General features: G+C 38.7%; 1 protein-coding gene and 1 long non-coding RNA gene across 3 annotated transcripts in view; both read right to left on the bottom strand.

Moving 5' to 3' along the window:
- Positions 1 to 11351, bottom strand: part of LOC117944066 — a 30051-nt gene extending 18700 nt beyond the window's left edge. Inside the window, exons 1-2 of the long non-coding RNA XR_004656489.1 lie at positions 11220 to 11351; positions 9977 to 10128 (exon numbers count right to left, since the gene is read on the bottom strand). This is a non-coding gene — a long non-coding RNA (uncharacterized LOC117944066). The remainder of the gene's footprint in view (positions 1 to 9976; positions 10129 to 11219) is intronic.
- Positions 11352 to 17663: 6312 nt separating this feature from the next.
- Positions 17664 to 19994, bottom strand: part of LOC117943616 (SH3 and cysteine-rich domain-containing protein 3-like) — a 13743-nt gene continuing 11412 nt past the window's right edge. For both annotated transcript variants that reach the window (XM_034869844.1, XM_034869843.1), the window contains 7 exons: positions 19739 to 19836; positions 19359 to 19425; positions 19122 to 19171; positions 18896 to 18999; positions 18709 to 18760; positions 18447 to 18584; positions 17664 to 18025 (listed from right to left, as the gene is read on the bottom strand). In XM_034869844.1, the coding sequence (XP_034725735.1) occupies positions 17927 to 18025; positions 18447 to 18584; positions 18709 to 18760; positions 18896 to 18999; positions 19122 to 19171; positions 19359 to 19425; positions 19739 to 19836 (608 nt within the window). In that variant the 3' untranslated portion in view covers positions 17664 to 17926. The remainder of the gene's footprint in view (positions 18026 to 18446; positions 18585 to 18708; positions 18761 to 18895; positions 19000 to 19121; positions 19172 to 19358; positions 19426 to 19738; positions 19837 to 19994) is intronic.

Genomic DNA, 19994 nt, shown 5'->3' with positions numbered 1-19994 from the left:
TGGTTTGATGTTCTGAAACACTTAAGTGTGACAAACATGCAAAGGAACAGGAAATGAGGAAGGGGGCAAACACTTTTTTCACACCACTGTATTACAATTCAGTACTGTATGATATAATACTGTATATTTAATTACTCTTAAATGACAGTAATTATTCATTTATAATGTATTACATTTTGGAAGTAACTTGGCCTTCACTGGTAAACATTAACCTCGGACTACAGCTGAGGCTGACAAGTCTTTGGTTCTTCATTTTTAGAGGTATCTTGTCTTAGCGAAGTTGAAGTTACAACTCACAGATCATCAAAGGCACCAGGAGTTATCCACTGAGGACCATGAATGTCTGTGCCAAAGTTGATTGGATGACAACCCATCTAACCAATTTACCCATCATTTCTTCGGTCTGTTTGAGTGTAAGACAAACAGGCCAAAAGGCTTACTGGGATTATAATATAAATAATAATAATAGTAATAATAATAATAATGAAAATAGATTTCATTTGTAAAGCACTTTTCTTTGTAAAAAGCAATACCAAAGTGCTACAGAGTAAAACAAGATTTAAAACTGGTTAACGAGAATGCTTTCTTTAAAAGAAAGGTTTTTGAGTCAGGAGTCAGTGGTTTGTGGAGCCCTCAGGTGGTCTGGGAGAGAATTGCTGTCCCTAAAGCCCAACAACTTCTGCAGCTAAAAACTTTTCTAAAGAAATCTAGTTAAATATATAGCTATTGCGGCCGCATACGTATATTTAACCAGAAGAAACACCCTAAACGTTGATAATATATGCTCCCAAAGTCCAAATATTCATTTGTAGAATCAAAATTACAAGTGGCCATAAATCGGATTCCCTCAGGCTTGATTTGACATTTGATCTGTCTGTAGAGGCCATGTATATTCTCTAAAGGGTTTTTGTTGATCAACGGCAACATTCTATTATTCAACAATACAAGTGATTTACCTGAAGACAAGGACTTGAAAGAATAATCAATCGTTTCCTGTCACTCTTCTTTTTCTTAAAATATTAGAAACAGATATTCAAAGTTTTGTAAAAAGTACAAGAGATAAGGTTCATGAATGCAACGATTTAAATTAAACAGAGGCTTCGTAAAAAAAAAAGTAAGAAAGTCTAGAAACAACTGCAGAAAGGGAAACTGAATAAGTATTCAGCACAAACAAAAACTGGACTACTGGTCCGTGTCTCACCAATACCATTGCTAAATGCAAAAAAGGGGCATTTTACAACGGGACCAGGAATGTTAACTGATTCTCAGCTGTTCCAACTTTTCACTGGTTTGAATGAAATTTTGCAAGAAGGTTTCATTGACGTTATCCAGAACTTTTCTCAAGAGGACGAAAACTGCTTACGCTCTATTGATTTCTCTTTTTTTATTCCTCTCTCCCATTCTGCAGGCTCTTCACTTTTTTTCCGCCCATGTGTAAGTCCTGCATTTCCTGCCAATAGATAACAGTTATCTGCACACTCGTTATTTGTAGCGACTTCATGATCAATAGAGCTAATATAAAATGTTAAAAGAACAAGCAGCCTGATACTCCAAAATACATTAGCATAAGTGGATTTGAACACAGAAGCCACCAGGATGACTATTAAATGAGATGGCGGGTGGGAGACATGGAAATGTATTCTGAGTGTGGTGGAGCTGGTGGCATTACCACCTCCACTGCCACCTGTCAACACATACTGTACACGCACACACACACTAACATGTACACAATCACATGACACAGAAAGAGAAAAATCAAGAGGAAAATAATTGCTAACACACACATACATACACACACCAGTCAAACCAAACGGCCTCACTACTACTAGTTACTTTACACAAAGAGCCACTAGTGTGTGTCTGGCCCATCTGCTGAGAGAGGACAGCAAAATGAGACCCTGAAACAGAGAGGAGAGGAGAGGAGGATGAGATGAAAGAGGATAAGTAATGTGTCACGCTGGTAACTGGTAGTCACTGTTGAACTTAATATAACAGAAAACTGATAACATGCTGTTCACAAACACAGCCTTTTGTGTTTATGTGTTTATAGTAGTGCAGAAGCATATGAAATATATAAGCACATTCTACATGGATACAGTTCACCGTTTGAATAGCAACACCTGCAGCCAAAAACACACCCACACAAACAGAAAAACTGATGTATGACTGAATACAACAAGTAGCACCGGGCAGTATCAGCATCAGTTTTCCCTGAAACTTATATTTACGACTGAGAAGAATATCAAAACATCAAAAAAAACTACAAGATGGAGGCATTGATTACAAAGAAAAAACAAGCTGAAATGATGCCAACTATTTTGATAATCAAATCAGGATTTTTAGCAGGAGGACGCAATACATTTTAGGATTTCATCTTGGACTCATGGAAACAGAAGGATTTTTTACTGCTTTGATTACATAGAATACTGTAAGAAGTGCTATAACATTTCACCAGCGATAAAGTCATGCTATCTAGAAAACTAAATCCTGAGAGTATGATGAATTGGAAAGGAATGGGCGTACTACTTTAGGGACTGTTATTTTTTGCAGAGCATGCTCTATTTCTTTTATTTCTTCCCATTGTTTGAACCTGTTTAAACTTTGGAGCATATGTGCAGTCTCTCAAAACAAATAAATGGAGTGCCGGGTACATGGGAAATGTTTGTACTGAGAGAGTGAGAGGGTAAAGGGGGATACAGAAATAGAGTTGTTTGTGAGTTTATTTTCAGCTCCATTAGCCCTATTACAGATGAGTGTCTGCTCTCCACCCTCTTCTAAACGTTGAGGATGCAGGTGGCCCACTGAGGAATAAACCTATAAATCTCTCCTTGGCAATCTACCTATCTACCATTTATTCATCAGCTCATCTGATGACAATCTACCCTGTCCATTGCACTATTCTTCTGCCTCTCCTCCATCTTTCAGATAATCGGTGCATCAACACATCCATTTGTGCACCCATCCAGCAAATCATCTACCCATCCATTTATCTTCCCATCATTCATCCGTTTGTCTATCATCTATCCATTCATCCATCCATCTATCCATTCATCCTAACACACGCTTGCTTCTGTCAGTTTCCAGTGGCTCCATTAAGACTCCAGTAGAGTCAGACCGATAAAGGATTTTAAGACTGAGACCGATGGGAATATTTGGTTATTTAAAAATCATGCTGATACATCGGCTGATATATATATTTTTTTTAAATCCTGAAACGTCTTACAAAACATAAACAGATTTCCCTAGCATTAGTTATTTGTAGTTATTTATGAGTTGTCACTAAAATAATATGATCAAAATTTGTTTTATTGTCACAACAGAACAGAGGAACATCAAAATATATTAAAGTCCTGATAAATAAAATGTATGAAAATACAAACTTAAGATATGAAACTTAAAGTCCTTTGAACAAAAACATATTAACAAACAAAACAAAAAATCAGCGTTGCCAACAAGGATGTTGTAGAGTGTCCTCTGGTGGACAATCTATGCAACGCCAGCGCTCATAACATGGCTGACAGTCCGTTTTTATTTTTAAAATATTCATTTATCAGAATAATTTCTTTGTCATTATAAACCATAATGATTTTTTTTTTATTGGCTATTATAAAAGCCTATTTAGACAGATTGGGAAATGCGTCAATATATCGGTCGGGCGCTAGACTGCAGCATCTCAGTTGTTTAAAGTGCCTCAAATGAATACAACCAGCGGTATGTTAGACTTCAGAACAGACAAACAGAGGAGCTTTTCGATCAATAGACAGCTGTAACCACTCTTGTGACTCGATAGTTCTGAGAAAATGCAAAATACAGCGACAAAGGAAAACAATTAAAAAAACTAATAGAAAACAATGTACAGACACTGTCCGAAGGCGTTGATTACTGAGAGAGTCTTGTCTTTGAAATCAATTACTAGTTCTCTGATACAGTAAACCCTGTAATTGAAATAGATTAGTTTTCAATGGTTATTTTCCTGTGCTATGTACAGTTAGGCAGTTGTGTAAAACTCTAATAGGGACAGATTAAAAGAACCGTTTTGACATTTTTGGAAATATGCTTATTTTTTTCCATAGATCTAGATGACAAGATTGATACCACACTCATGTCTGTAGCTTTGCTCAAACCAACTGGCAAGCCAGCGACCCCAGTAGGCACCGTCCGGCTGTCACGTCAGATTGTGGAGCTACTCAAATCCAACATACCTAGACCAAATTTGCAATTTAATTGTTTGAGCTCTAAATTGTTGATTTCTCGCATAAATAAGTCTCAGAAAGGAATTTAGTGATGAAATATCAGACGGAGTATGTACAACGTTTCCAGTTGTTGCGGTGCTTTGCACACCACCACAATTATCTTTGAATTTCTGATTGGGCATGCCAGCTGTCAATGTGGGCGGGCCCAGGCCCGTCAATGTCTGTAAGGGTAGGGGGGCGTGGCATCATGTTGGTGGATGTTGGTCATCCCTTTTTTCAGTTCTTATTTACCCTTCAAAGACCTGAATATCTGTTATTCCCAAAGTTTGCTATTTTAGACAATCAACAAATTATTGCGTACTTCCTCTACAGTATGGTGGAACATCTGCAATTGGCTGAAAGGTGAACCTCGATATTAGGAAGAGAGGAAACAAATGCAGAGGGAAGAGCTTAGCTGAACATGTCATTCTCTGACACCCCTGCAGGCCAACAATTACCAAGAAAGCGGCAATCACCATTTCATCAGTGTTCACTGCACGGCCTCTCCCCCTCTCTCTTTTATTCATGTGTGCTTCCTTTTCAGTTTTGTTTTCCCTCCTCAATTTCTCATTTTAATTTCATCACTCCTCTCCCTCTCTGAGCTCTTCTCTCCTTTGACTGTGGTGGTGGATTCATCTGTTTATCCGCCTCTGTATGCGCTGAAGAATGAAGAATGAAAAAGATTGTGTACATCTGCAAGTGTGTGTTGGTGTTTGTTTGCATGTATATGCAGCCACCTCAGGGTGACCTGATGCACCGTGGTAGCAGGGGAGGATAAGTTGGCGTCTGGAGGCACCGCTGTTATGGGATAATGGAGGATGTATCACTTGTTTCTCTCATTTAAGGTCTCTATCTTTCTCTCTCACAAACCTCACAAATGGTCTCTTTTCTCTCTCTCTCTCTCTCTCTCTCTCTCTCACACACACACACCTGTATTCCCCTTCCCTCCCTCTCTGAGAGGCTTCACTCACAACGTTATCAGCTTAAACCAGCTCTGACAGTGCTGGCCCCACTCACACACACCTTGTCTCGGGGGCACACCACATTATGAAACAATTACTCCCTTAATTGACAGTTAATTAATCTAAAGTCAATTTGACCTTGCCAGCCTAACCTTGAGAGATTGAGAGCAGTGGTAGTCATGACACTGTGGCAAATAGCTGGGTAGATGGAGGGATAGAGGAGAGCAGAAGAAGCGGTGAGAGATGGAGGGATATGATAGACTAAGGTCGACTAATCTCCACATCAGTGGAGAAATCCGTGTGAAAAACGAGTGAAGATAGCGTGTGATATGTTTCTGTGTGTTGTGGCTTGTGTGTGTGAGTATCATTACACCTTTTCTGACAATTGCCAGCTTATTTGGCTGAGTTGATTGTTTAGGTAATAATTATGCCTCTCATATTGTGTGTGTGTGTGTGTGTGTGTGTGTGTGTGTGTGTGTGTGTGTGTGTGTGTGTGTGTTTGTTTAAACTTTGGTTTGAAGGCCAATCAATAGAGAAAGAGATCAATCAGCACCCGAGTCAGTGTTAAGGAACGAGAAGTGAATTATCTGTATGAGTGAAAACATCTTTATCTCACTTACATCTGTTTAGTTGTTGATCATATAGCATAATTATATAATTTTGTTTTTCAGGAAGCTGCCCAATGTGTATGTGTGTGTGTTTGTGTGTGAGTCAAAACAAATTAAAGTTAAAACTTTTAAATCGTAAATCAGATTCTTTGTTAAAAAATCATAAGATAAATAAAAATATTCTCTGATTGTTTCACAGCAGCATTCTAAAGTACAAATAAATAACCATCAAACACTCAACAGATGATTTTGTGGAGACTGACGCTCTTTTCGTTTCATTCTCCTCCTCTGCCTTTCCTTCATACCTCTGCAACGATAAACAATGAAGTAGGCTACTTGATTTATGACCATTTTAGGACAATAGGGAACATTTCTTATGGTTTAATAACATTAAAGTTATTCTTTGCTGTCGGCTTCACACACTTAACTACCTGCTGCACGCGGGTTTGAAGAGCAAGAGCAAGAGAGAGAGAGAGAGAGAGAGAGAAAGAAAGAAAGAGACAGCAGTGTGGTCAATGAGAGAAATAAAACTTTATTTTCTGAGTTTATTTTTTATTTTTTAAGTGTTTTAGTTGAAACGGGCCGGCACATTAAATTGCAGTCTGCAGAGTGTGTTTACCCTTGTGACCACAAGCAGCCTGTCTTGTTGCTTTGTCAGCGATCTAAAATTAGCCTTATCTTCACGGGTCTGAGAACACGGTACAAACGCTGACAAATATGGGTTAAAGGAACCTTCTAGGTCCTTACAAACTGTTCTGGGGACCCAAACAATCACACATCCACAGAAAAGCAGCTATAGTTTCAAGTCCTGGTTTGTAGTTAGAAGGGTCCGAAATGAACTTTTCGTCCACCAGCCAATTGGCTAATGAATTTTCAAATTTGACCAGTCACTCCATAGATTACCTTTATTATTTTGGCTGGTGATTGAAGCAAATCTCCCAGACACTCGCATATTTTACCAGCTTTTGGCTGGTAAAGGGTGCTAATTTTGAACGCCACTAGTTAGACACACATTTTAAGTAAGACTTGTTACCTGGCTTCAGGTAATAAGTCTTGCTTAAAATGTATGTCTCAGTTTTCCATAAATGGACATGTTAAAATCTTGACATCTGTCCTTGCTCCAGTTAGACTGAGAGAATTTTCTAGTCCCTCATATATTCCCAATAGAAAGATAGAAAGAAAGAAAGAAAGAAAGAAAGAAAGAAAGAAAGAAAGAAAGAAAGAAAAGAAAGAAAGAAAGAAAGAAAAAAAGAAAGAAATGCAGGCAGTGTCCTAAAGTTACTCAGGATACAAGGTGCATAAAAGATTCAAAAGTGAGAATGGAGGTATTATAAAAAACATATTTTATAGGATTTTTCAATATCTTGGTACAAAAAGCATCCTTTGAGAAGGTCTCTTCTGCACTAAATCAAACCCGATCAAACACCGAGGCAGGGGACATTCAGCATTGAATGTACTCAATGGATTAAGAAGATGGTGTTAGATACAGTACATAAGACAATCTCTGCGTTGTTACATAGACTGTAAACTGACTAATGTGTTTATCAGGTAAACTTGTAATGCAATCCTTTCAAGCTGCCATGTTTGTTTGTCATGAAATTCTTTTTTGGGTCCCAGTGTGTTAGAGAGGTGTTGTTTATCTGTTATTTTTAAAGCTATAACTGGTGGTGGTATTGTACTGGACTGCATAATATTAAAAGTAGTTACTAAAATTCTCTTTACTCATGTTTACATACACGAGAGGGATGAATCTGCATGAGTAGTTTTAGTGACCATTGTGAGCTTCACAACGCTGTTTTTTTTTTTCAGAACTTCCAGTCTCCATTTTGGTTCAGTATTGAAGCTCAGGTATTGTATTTGCAACAATGTTGACAATTTATAAAAAGGATTTCATTCTTTCAATATCTTTTCATATAATTTTACACCGTTGGGCGAACCGCTGCAAACTAGATTGCTTTATGGCAAGACTGGTTTTACAGGATTTTGTAGTGTAAAAAGGCACCTCGATTTTTGGGGTATTTTAAATCACTGGATTGCTGAGAAAAAGAAATAATTCTCATCTTCTTTTTATATTTTACAGAAAGTTTCTGGGTTGAATTTCCTGAAAATAACATCACGATATGCATTTGTTTGCCATCATGACGTAAAAGTATGTGAGTTTACCCCTATTACCCGACCCTATCCTTATGGGTGGGAATGAGGGAGTGTAATGGAAAATCTAATATCTGATTTATTGATTTGTTTTTTAGTTTTTAGCTACAGATCTCACCCTATATAGTACAATTTGTGTTGTTGCACCAGCTTGTGTGTGTCCTACCAAACATATTAGCATAATACTGCATTTGTATTAAAAATGCACTCAGCAAAAATAATGTCAAGCAATTCCAGTATTACAATGACAAAAGCAATTCTTTATCCAGCTGTCAAGTTAAAAGTTCAACCAAACAGCAGTCAACACTCATCAAAACAATATCAGGGTCGACCTCAACACAAAGACCCATATTTACGTTTAGACCCTTCTCTTCCCAAACGCCTACACATGTTCTATATCAAAATCTATGGCTTGCTGGATAAATTTGTCTCCACTTTGTGTTTCTTTGACAAGACAGAGCTCCGGCTTCATGGCCGACTGAATTTGTGTGATTAAAGACGACAAGCAAAACCATCTGCTTGTCACATCCATCTGTCATCGCCCAGCATTCGCCATCAGCCGCACATCACTCAAAACAACAGCAAGTCGTGGAAAGAGAGAGAAAAAAAAAGAGCGCGGGGGGCGGGCGGGGGGGCATACGCTGCAATGCCTCAGAAAGAAAGAAAAGAGAGAAGGAAGGAGAAAAAAAAGGAGGGAGGGCTGAAGAGACCAGAAGGGTCAAAAATGAGAGTCAGAGGGTGTGAGTGAGTAAAAGTAACTGAGCAACGGTGAAGAGACAGAGTGCAGGGATGATGGAGAGAGAGATGAACAAAGCAAGAAAAAGAAAAAGACAGATGGGAGATTTTCTGCTGCCCCTCAATGCGCCAACCTGTGGCTGTGCCCTGTTGTGCCCAAAGACTTCCTTATAGGTACAGTGTCCTAGCTCCCACCAGCCAATGATCCAATCTCACCAAAGTTGTATCCCCTCTGCTTCCCCTACTTGCCATCCTCTCTTCTGTGTTTTTACAAAAAATACTAAAAGCAAGTAGACTGCTATCATTCCTTTTACAATACCAAAAACGACTGACCTGACCACACATTCCTGAGTGTGAGTAAGCCATAGGGTCAGGCAGTAAAGTCTTTAAAGAACAGGGTGGCTAGTGGTAATCTAAAGATTTGTATTGTCAAAAAATGAAAAGTGTGAAAAAGTCTAAAAACAATAATGTATTCTGGCACTGTGATGAATGCATTATTTCCTCCAGTTTGGGTAACATCAGAAAAACCTAAAGCCACAGAACCAGCTCTACCATGACTGCATTTCTTAGCAAGCTGAGTCAAAAGTGTATAAAATAAGATAGATAGATGTATAATGTATAGATCTTTATTGTCATTGTATGCAGTACAATGAAAATTGTTGTTTTAGTGTATCTCTGCTTGCTTTCTGAGATTTTAGTTTAATTAATTCTAATCTTCCTCTTTCTTCTTTTACTTTTTCTCTCCTATCACCTTAACTATGTCCTCTTATCCTCAGATAAAAACACAGTCAGCGAAGGGGCCTCTGGGAGTTTGTGGGAAAACCAGTCCTCATCTTTCATTTTCCTATCCTGGCCTCTCTCCCTCTCCTCCTCCTCTTCTTCTTCTCTCTCTCCCCCAGCCACTTTCTCTCCATCTTTTCTCTCTCTTCCTCCCACCAACTATCTCCAGGATTATCGATTTAGCGTAGGCTGTGATTGAGTCTCACTGGGAGTAATGCAGGCCCTAAGGCGTCTTCTGAAAGGAGAGCATCATGAGTTATGGACTAACTATAGTCACTCTTCCACAACACCTGAATCACAGGCGGCCACGATACACAGACACACATTTGCACGCACGTGCACACACACGCGCTCTCACTCTCACACTCACGCTCACACTCACACACACAAATAATCTGATGATTATTGCTGACAACTGTGTTCCAACAGACTAAAAGGTGTCATTTTATAATCTCATGTAATGTGGCTTTTGTTTATTTGCATTTTGAAAAAATAAAGCTTTGCTCACCATCAAAATAGGAGAAGACAGAGGGTTCGGAACCATCTTAGGTTAATGTCATTAGTGCCCTTTGTTGCAATTAAGGTTCCTCTTAAAGCTCAGCATCAGTAACCAGGTTGCTCATGTGTGGCATTGGCTTGTCCATGTTCAGTGAAAAAAATCTACAAGGCAAAAAACACAGTGGTATTAAGTAACTTACAGTATTGCAAGTACATTTACTCGAGAACTGTACTGATGTACAACTTTCCAATTAACATTCATTTATACTGTACTTCAACTCAACTGCATTTTCAAAGGAAATATTGTACTTTTTACTCCAGTAGAGTATATGTACAGTAAAAATGTAACAGAGTTGCTACATTATACTACCTACATCAGGTCAAAATGTTAATCCAAAGCATACAATAAGTTTTTAAAATAACATGTAGCCTACGGTTCCAGCTTAAACTGCCCAACAATATATAAAGTAGGTAATAGTACAGTACTGTAATTCAATTTAAACCAATAACAGTAAAGTTCTCTTCACAATAACATAATAATATGACACTCTGAGGGGGTGGAAAATAATTTGATTATTTAATATATTGTATGGGCCTAGCTCAAACAATTCATCAATTAGTCGACTAACTAGTTGGAAAACTATTTTTTATTCGTTAATTGTTTGAGTTTTTTGTTAATCAAAGATGCTAAAATTTCCCTGGTTACATCTTCTCAAATGTGATTATTTATGTTAATTGCCTCAACTTGGACTTTTAGACAGTGTAATGTTGCTAATGTATAATCGTACAAACATTGTTTTCGTTTTTTACTGTTGTCTTAAGTTCAATGGACCAAACAATTCAAGAAACAAAACAGATGAATTAATGATTCTAGCTAGCTAGCTAATATTTTGCTGATAATACTACTGTAGCTAGCTAGCTACTTTTTGAATTTTTTTGAGTAACATAAAGATGTATCGTCCTGACGTTTTACAAAACTAAGATAAGGAACATTAAAGGATCTTAATACTCTACCTTCACTCTGAAAACAGAGGCATTTCTCATTACCAAGTAACGTTACGAAAAGTAGGATGCACTGAATGTCAGAATGCAGTGACAGCTAACATTAGCTAGCTAACGTTTGGTATAAGGCAGACAGTGGCAGGAAAAACTATTTTCAGCATCTCCCTTTATACTAGGCTAACGTTACACATATAAAAGTATGACCATATGTTCCTAACAGTTTGCATCCCTGTTACAATACTACTGTTTACCTTGGATAAACAGGACTGGTTACGCGGTTCGTGGCTCGGCTTGCAGTCCCATGGACTGTTAATATTAGCTAAGTCTTCTTAATAAAGCCGTTGAAGTCAAGCTTAGTAGTTAGCTAGCTTAGCAGTGACTGGTCGGTAGATCTTCCTCTGATGGTAAAAGAAAAAACAGATATTATTTTCTATTTTCTTTGACCTATTGCACTTACCTCGACCCAAACCGTGTCCTCAGAGTGAGAGTGAGTGTGAGAGTGTGTAAGAGTGTGTGTGTGTGTGTGTGTGTGAGTGTGTGTGTGCGCGCGCGCACTCTGCAATTTGGTGCACACATTTTCTTGCTTTCTAATGCTTCGTTGCATATTGCATTATAACTTAAAGCTCAAGGGAAAAACTCAAGTACGGCATTTCAGGTACACCACATATATTATTGATGATAGTTTGGGAGCCTATAATAGGTGTGCATAATTGATTAAAAGGCATTTATTTTAGCACATTATATTTGCTGCTGATGTCAACAAATGCTAGCTTTTATCCATACATTAACCTCCTCCTCAAGCATCCTCCGTGCACCAAAGACAAGACACTCATTGTAATTCGCAAATCTTATTAGGATTGGCCCTAGAGTCGTCCTCTGCTTAGCAAATAAATAATGGTAATGATGACGATCCCTCATCTTGTCACTGGGGCTCTCCCCCGGGGGCCTAGCAGTGCAGGTGGAGGGATCCTCTCCTGGCCTAATTGGTTCGAACCCTGCAGTCTTCTCTCCAGCCTTTTCTCCATCCCTCCCTCACACTCTCTCCCTCTCTCTCTCTCGGCCTCGGGACTCACTCTGTAAACTTGTCTTTTTTATGTGTGTGTCATCACCATATTTAATTTATTCTTGCACAAGCATGAAATCACACATATACACCAGCACTTTCTGTCTCTCTGTCCTGGTCTCCCTCTGCAAACACAGATGGATGAACAGACTGAAAACACACGCACATACGCGCACAAACACACACACACAAACACACACACACACACACACACACTTAACACAAATGCAGTGCAGCCTACTGTGGTAACGGGCTGCCAATATATTGCCATTGTCTTCCCCTGCTGTGTCATTTTGGCAGCGGTGCACATAAACACCTTCAATTGTTTAATGGTGTCAGACAGGAAACTGTTTCAATTTCTTTACCTGTCTGTCTAGTCCGTAACTGTGAGCTCTGCCTTGCACTGAGCATATCCCACCATACCTCATTACAATTCAACTTTAAAAACAAAACAAAACAGAAGACAGTGTTGTAACACACACAATTGCAGTGAGTTTGACTGTATGAGTAATGGAGATTAATAAGCATAGATTCAGATTAGATAATTGAATTTTGGTGCCTCTATGAAAAACTCATGGAATTAAGTGTTATTCTGCAACAGTTCTTTAAAAGAATCATGTCAAGGATTTAATCTAACGCTTCAGAGGTTGTGTCAGGAAATATGGGATTAGATACACATTCAAGCTGTTCCACACACACTTAAACACATCTGTGTGTCACAACAACAGAGACAGACAAGAGCAAGAGAGTTAAAAAAAGACATTTCTAAAAATAAAACTTTGTGAAAGGTATGAAACATGTTTTGTTGCTTTGAGGACAGTGAGAAGTGGCCTGTGGAAGAGACTTTCTGAAACATTTCTCCAAAAATCAATACCTTCTCTGCTAGGCAAAAAAGGATCTCTAATATAGTTTTATGTTATTATTTTTCTTCACACGTTGCTACATTTCTTAGCGGCTGGCAGAGGGGAAGATGGATATTCACTTCGACTGGATGCTAAATGAGATTCTGAATATGGTGGGTCAATGAGATGATGCAGAGCCTGCACTCTTAAAAAGGGATGCGTCACTTTCTGCACATCCATAAGTGCAGTTTGACACCTTACAAAGTTGTATTGCTTTTTAACACTGTATAATGCTGTTTGAACATGTGCTGCAAATTATAAAACATAAATTCAGAAAGATCTCCGCTATGCATGGAAAGTAACAAGCTGTGTGCCTCAAACAGCAACCATCGGTGTGATACCTAACAACTCAGTATCACAGATTGAGGAGAGGGGGATTTTAACTGTGATTTGATCACTGCATTTAATACAAACCATTTGATACTGATGACTATCTCTATTAAGTGTCTGCATTTGATTATATGGGCAGAAAATCCCTTAAACACTGTGGGAATATGTGTTCAAATATGAGTGCTAGAGACCAAATTTATTTCTTCACAACTAAATGAATTATTTAAAACCACATGACCATAACATTAAAAGTATGTATTTCCACTTGCAAGCCTGTGATCCTGTGATCAACTGTTATCACAGTAAACACACACTGGGTCTCTGTGGTGCGTGAAGTTGGTTCAGGAAGAATTTAAGCTCTATATCCGGGGCAACAGGGACCTCTGTTGGGTGAAATAATCAAGACATGTCTCAGTGCAACTCATTGTACTTTAGTGTGTAATGTATTTCTTGCCATATGTGTTGGTTTCTATGTGGAAATTCTCCCTTTTTTATCCTTAATTTAAATTTAGAAAAACATTTTACTATTTTGTATAGAACCTTGGGGATTTTAAAAGTACAAGAAATACACAATGTGCACCTGTTGCATTTGGGGATGTATTTTATTAACATTGTTGACGATACAAATGCATTTTCTGATATCCTACATGGCCTGACATATTACTGATTCCAAAATGTGTTGAAAGTCTTTCCCAAGAAGTTATGTTAAATCTTTAGCTGCCTAAACAGTACAGTACTAAACAGTTTCTATGTACTGTAGTGATCCCAACTTGAAGAGTTTATAGACATCTTTCTTGTTTTTCTTCAATGACATCTACAATTTTCAAATTGTGAAAACTGAGGTTATTTGTGACCTTGGAAACAGCAGTAGATAAATCAATCTCAACTTCAAGCTCTAGTTATGGCCATTGCCATGGAAATGTGCATGCACTGTATTTGCTATCAAGCTAGCCCAAGGTTTATTATGAAGCTGACAAGCTCAACTTTTAAGTCAACATGGATGAGAAGATGAAGTGGTGCTCAGAATCAGAGAAGGTTTTCAAATCATCTGCAGTGTGTTTGCATGGCAATGGAACAAACTTAATTTGCTCCTGATGACCATGAGACTTAACCATAAACATGGTACCATATTATTTAGATATTTAAATGATCCCCTTTTACTTCCCAATGTTGTTTCTGTCCTTTGTCTGATTTTGACCCTAAAAATATAATATATAAATAAAAGTTCGGCTCTTGATGTGTTCTCCTCTATAAAATGATCTTGAATTGAACAGATTCATTGCCACAGCATCATGCATCGACCCCTTTCATGCCCTAGCACACACACACTTGCACACACACTTGCACACACACACAAAATCTTCATCCAGCAACTCAAATCTACAAACATTTTGGCACCCCTCTCCCATCCTGCCTGTCTGGAGTGGCAGGGTCAAGGGGTCGGGGATGACAACATGGCAGCTGTGATATCTTCAAACGAGGTCTGTCGGTCCAGAGCGGCGTGAAGCAGAGGCTGTTTCCTAGAAGGAAGTGACCCGTGTCTGAAGGGGTGCTCTGTTGTCCAATCAGAGGACCGCTGAAGCCTGGCAGCACTACCTGCACGGCCACGCTGCTCCCTTTTTTCCTCTGACAGACAACAGAGGAGGAAGGAGGCATGACCAGGCAACTCATCATCTGCATCCAAACGTGGTTGTAGAAAGTGTGAGGGAGAGGGAGAGGGAGAGGAAACCAGTGAGACACAAACAGAACAGTAAAAAAGGGGAAATCTAATCGAGAATAATGAAAGAGCAAAAGTATATGAATTAAAGGATTTATTGTAATAACAACAATCAGAAGGCAAGATGTAACCAGTAGCCACTACAGCGGCATAAGCACATCCCCTAGCGGTTATGTCGCTCGCTACAGCAGCCTGTGCTGGTCGTTGAAGTGGTATGCCGCTTGTGTTCTTATGGCTTATGACCACAGACTGTGCTTATGCCACAAACCGTTTAACATTACTCATTTAAAATAACGATAGCTTATTTATGGTGAGTAATAAATACTGTTATGCCTAACGTATGGCACTTTAATGTTCCCCAAGGTGGAGATTTATGTGATGGAATGTTTTTTACTATTCAACATGACAAAATTAAGGTTTTATTATAGTTTTAGTTTGCTCTAAAGTTGCTCTAAATCTCTGTTATGGGTTAGTCAGACTGTTACCTAAGGCAAGCTGTACTATGAATTTAGAGTACATCGGGGATTATATATAAAATTACTTTAGTGTCATTTCAAAAGCATTGCTTCTATCCCAGCAACCTAACAGATGAGAGAAAGGTATACACAGTGTTGTAATGTAACAAAGTACAAATACTTCACTACTGTACTTAAAGAATTCTGATCTATTCCAACACATAGATCTGTGTGTAAATTTGGAGTGCTGTCAGTAGAGAGAAAAATGAAAAGAATTGGTGCTGCCTACACCGCGTTCTCCTCCTGCTAGAGTTGGCACCCAACAGACTCAAAAAGGGCAAATTTTAAATGTGTTTTTAGCCTCTAAATATGTTCAAAATGTCATTAAACATGCCTACCCATGTGCACCGATTCCTTCTGAGTGAACACAGCAAATCTGACGTAGATGTGGAAGAAATGCATTAAAGCTGTGCTAATTCATCTGTTTAGTTCCAGTGTTGATACTGCAAGGAAAACATAGACCAAAACTAAGGAAGAGGAGGAAGCATAACGACTGATAATGGAAGCCCTTGGTGCAGGCTATGACGCCATGGCAACAGACGATGACCACCCCAACGACATGGTGATGAAGATAACTTTACACACCTTCAAAGTTCATAATCAAAGCTCTTTTTACTTGTACTTCTAATACTTCAGTACATGTATTATAAGAAAATTACATTTGATACTTAAGTACAGTAAATATCAGATGTTTAAAGACTTTTACTCAAGTAATATTCTAAGAGGCTAAGTATTGTTTTCAAGTATTTTATCCAAGACTGGGTATACATTCCTTTTATTTAGTTAACTTTAGTTAGCTCTATAGTTCAGTTGTTGATTAGACTGGCTATAGCTACGAGGCAAGCAATAGCCATGTTAGCTCAAGCTAGCTCTAATATTAACTGTAAGTACATCAGCGAGGTTTGTCACTGACAGTGGCCTAACACTTCATCCTGTTGCTAGGAAATGTTATGTGCTGGTGGACCACAAGTGGCATTCCACACAACTATCACATGTTGCTGTAGTGAGCAACATACGCCTCCAGGGGATTGGCTTATGCCACTTTACTGAGCGGCATACCTCTCAGGGATCAGCTTATGCCGCTGTAACACAGTAGCATACAATCTGCCACTTTTCGATCTCGACGTACTCATTGTAAAGATAAAAAAAGACATCTATGGAAAAAGAAACAAACGTGAACCTACCTACTTGTCTGTCTGTCATGTGATTCAGGCCTGTAAAGGCCTGTACTGTTGGAATGTCTCTTCAGACCCACAGATGCCATTCCCTGCATACCCGATCTCTGAGCTGGCCCTTTACATGGCAAACCATCCCCACAGTGTTTCCAATGGATAATTACACTGCACTCAGGATAGCTACAGAAAATAGCTCTGCATCCTTTTGAGGTTCTGGAACTGCCTCTGTCTCATTTGAATCTATCATTTTGTTATTTGACGTGAGGAAATGAAAGTATTCTTCACTGTAAATGACTCTAATAACTAATTGCTAACAAATGCAACACAGAATCTCCTCTTCTCTTCAGTATGACACTTTTTGCACACACACACGCACACGCACGCACAAAGTTTTGTTTGCAGCAAGTTTGATCATATCTGACCTGAGAAAAGTGTATGAGAGCTACAGTGTAATAAAAAAATCTGGGAATAAGAGAATAGTAAAAAAGTTGAAGCAAGTAAAAGAAATGTGTCACAATGTTACAAAATAAGTAACATACTGCTGTGCAATGAATTAAAAGTTTCTGTCATGTCATTTTACATTTAATGTGGTATGTCTAATGTTGTTGGTTGAAATAACAGCAGCTCATAAATGTTATGAAATTTACAAAAAAACATTGAACTACTAAAAGAGGCTCTATATTTTTTTTATGGAAAGTGCTCAATGACTTAATGTAAAATAGCTAAATACACAAACACATTTTTACAGAAGATCAAGGCAAGTTTATAGAAAGAGTTGCCAAGTCCCCAACCCCCAACCCACTTGCAGTGATACACAGTGTTTTCTGTAGTTTTACACAGAGGCAACGCAATTCAAAATATGTGAAATTAAAACAAGAGCTTCTAAAACTACAGCAAGTCCTGCAATATTAAAAATAACTTTTAGCGATAGTCAAAATAAAAAAATATGCCTACAAATAAAATCATTCTTGACACATTGACAGTTGCATAACATGTTTGTAGACCAAACCTTTATTTTTCTGTTATTTATCTGCCTATTTAACACATGCCTCTGCGCACTGAGTTAATGGATCCCAATATATTCTGCACACAGGCTTTCTGAGTCTACAGATGAACAAAAGATCCTACCAATGTGTGTTTCAAGCAAAAAAGTGTTTTTGTTGCTTTGCACCATAAACAAGCATCTCTTCCACAGCAGGTAATGAAGATGGGACGGAAGATGGCCGAGGGTTTAATGCGACATCTGCCAGTCCTCCTCAGATCTCCTGCAGGAGGTTGGTGGGGAACAAGCCAAGCTTTCGTCCTGTACTGACCTTTAGGTAGCCGTTTACCTCCTCACCCTTCTTCACTACAATCTGAGGACACACACAACAAACACAACAAAAAACTTAGACTGAGGAATTTCTTCAAGGTCCCATGGTATGAAAATTTCACTTTGAGATTTCTTAAACGTTAATATGTGTTCCCCCAGCCTGCATATGGTCCCCCAGTGGACAGTGCTTTACACAGCATGTTGGTGTTGACGTTACATCATTATATTTGTGTGTAAAAAATATGTGTATGCTGTACCTATGAGGATCAACTGTTCTAACAGCCACAGAAAGTTCTCAAGTCTTCATTTTAGTATGTTCACTTTAGAGATAAGGAGTAGGATTTTGTTTTTTTGTTGTTGTTTTTTTTATGGTGTATGGTTTGGTTATATTATCATGCATCTGCAAGAGAGTGTGTGTGTGTGTGTGTGAGACATTCAGTAGAGTGTAGTAGTAGTGTGTTAACCTGGTCTTTCTTCAGAGTAATTTGGCCCATCTCTCTGTTGCCAACGAAGGAGCGGGTCACTTTGAAGACCCCCTCTCCTGCTCGCACCCGGATGATGTAGTTGGCAGGTATGAAGCCCGTTCTCTCTCCGATCTTTCCCTGACGGAGAGAAAGCTCTGGTAGTGATGTGTTTCAGCCCCAGTTTCTAATTCAGATATTGTAGATGGCTCAATTTAAAAAACAGACATGCTGCCCAGTGTGGTTTTGAAAATCTGGGACTCACCCTCCACCATTCCTCATTGGAGTCATCTATCACCGTGATGCGGTCACCAGCACTTGGGAAAATATTACATATTTAAATATTGACACAAAAAAATATAGACAGTCAGGAAGAAAGAGTAAGCACAAAGAAGTCAAAGAGAGATTCAGAGACACACAGAGAGAATAGGCGAGGTGCAGCGAGAGCTTACTGAACATCCAGATCATCTTTCTCCACGGCTTTGAAGCGGTACAGAGCCAGATAGTAGTGAGACTGACTGAACACTCCGATCTTTCTTGACTGAAGCTTTTTACTCTGATGAGCACAAACATTTAAAGCACAGTGCTGACTCAACATCACCAGTAAAAAAAGTATCACGTGATTCATCAAAGTTGGTTTTCATTGATGTCATCGTTATAATCATCACACTATCTGACCTTGTCATCAGCAGAAGCCTTGTCTCCTCTTTTGTCTCCTTCTAGGTTTGCTGGTACACAACAACAATATAAATGGGACAAACAAGTTATTCAACTTCACATCTTGTCACCAGTATTGTAAAGATTATTTGAAGTTATTTCTGCTGGGAGCACAAGTCGGACCAAAGATCTGCATATCGTAATGATGGCACAGAGGAAAAACAGCACCCAATAATGACAGCTGTTCAGCACACTTACCTCCTTCACCTCCTTCATCCTCCTGTTTGGGCTGGGACTCCTCATCCTCTGTCATCATCATCATTATCTAAACAATTTAGGATAAACAATACATATTGCGTTTATATTGTAATTATAACACATTTAATAACTACATTGTGCTTTAAGAATCAGATTTAAAAACATATTCAAAAAGAAATTTGAAGAAGACAAATTAACTAAACAACTTACTATAACAGTAAAAAAGTAAATCTTTTTAAAAGAAAAACCAACCTGGTGATCTCAAGTCATGGTTACTAGTAGATTAAAGTCTAGTGAAATAGATCTACATATTTACAACGGTCCATTGCAGAAACTGGCAATACTCCACGTTTACAGACAGCTGTGAGCTGTACACTCACATTCTTCTTGTCCTCTGACCCTTTTTTACGCTCCTTGTTGGCCATGATCACGCCAACACGCAGCGTCTCAAACACAGGGTCGGTGCGGTTTGACTGTGCTGCCAATCAAATGTCATCAATCAATCAATAAACAACATGAGAAAACATGAGTGCAGGTGGGTGTGACGTTCTAACAAGAGGTATTTACAGTGGTGTGAAAAAGTGTTTGCCCCCTTCCTCATTTCCTGTTCCTTTGCATGTTTGTCACACTTAAGTG

This window comes from Etheostoma cragini, chromosome 4, assembly GCF_013103735.1.
Source record: "Etheostoma cragini isolate CJK2018 chromosome 4, CSU_Ecrag_1.0, whole genome shotgun sequence".
In the NCBI taxonomy this organism is placed as follows: Eukaryota; Metazoa; Chordata; class Actinopteri; order Perciformes; family Percidae; genus Etheostoma; species Etheostoma cragini.
The sequence above is the reverse complement of the archived record's forward strand: the minus strand, read 5'-3'. Positions and strand labels throughout refer to the sequence as shown.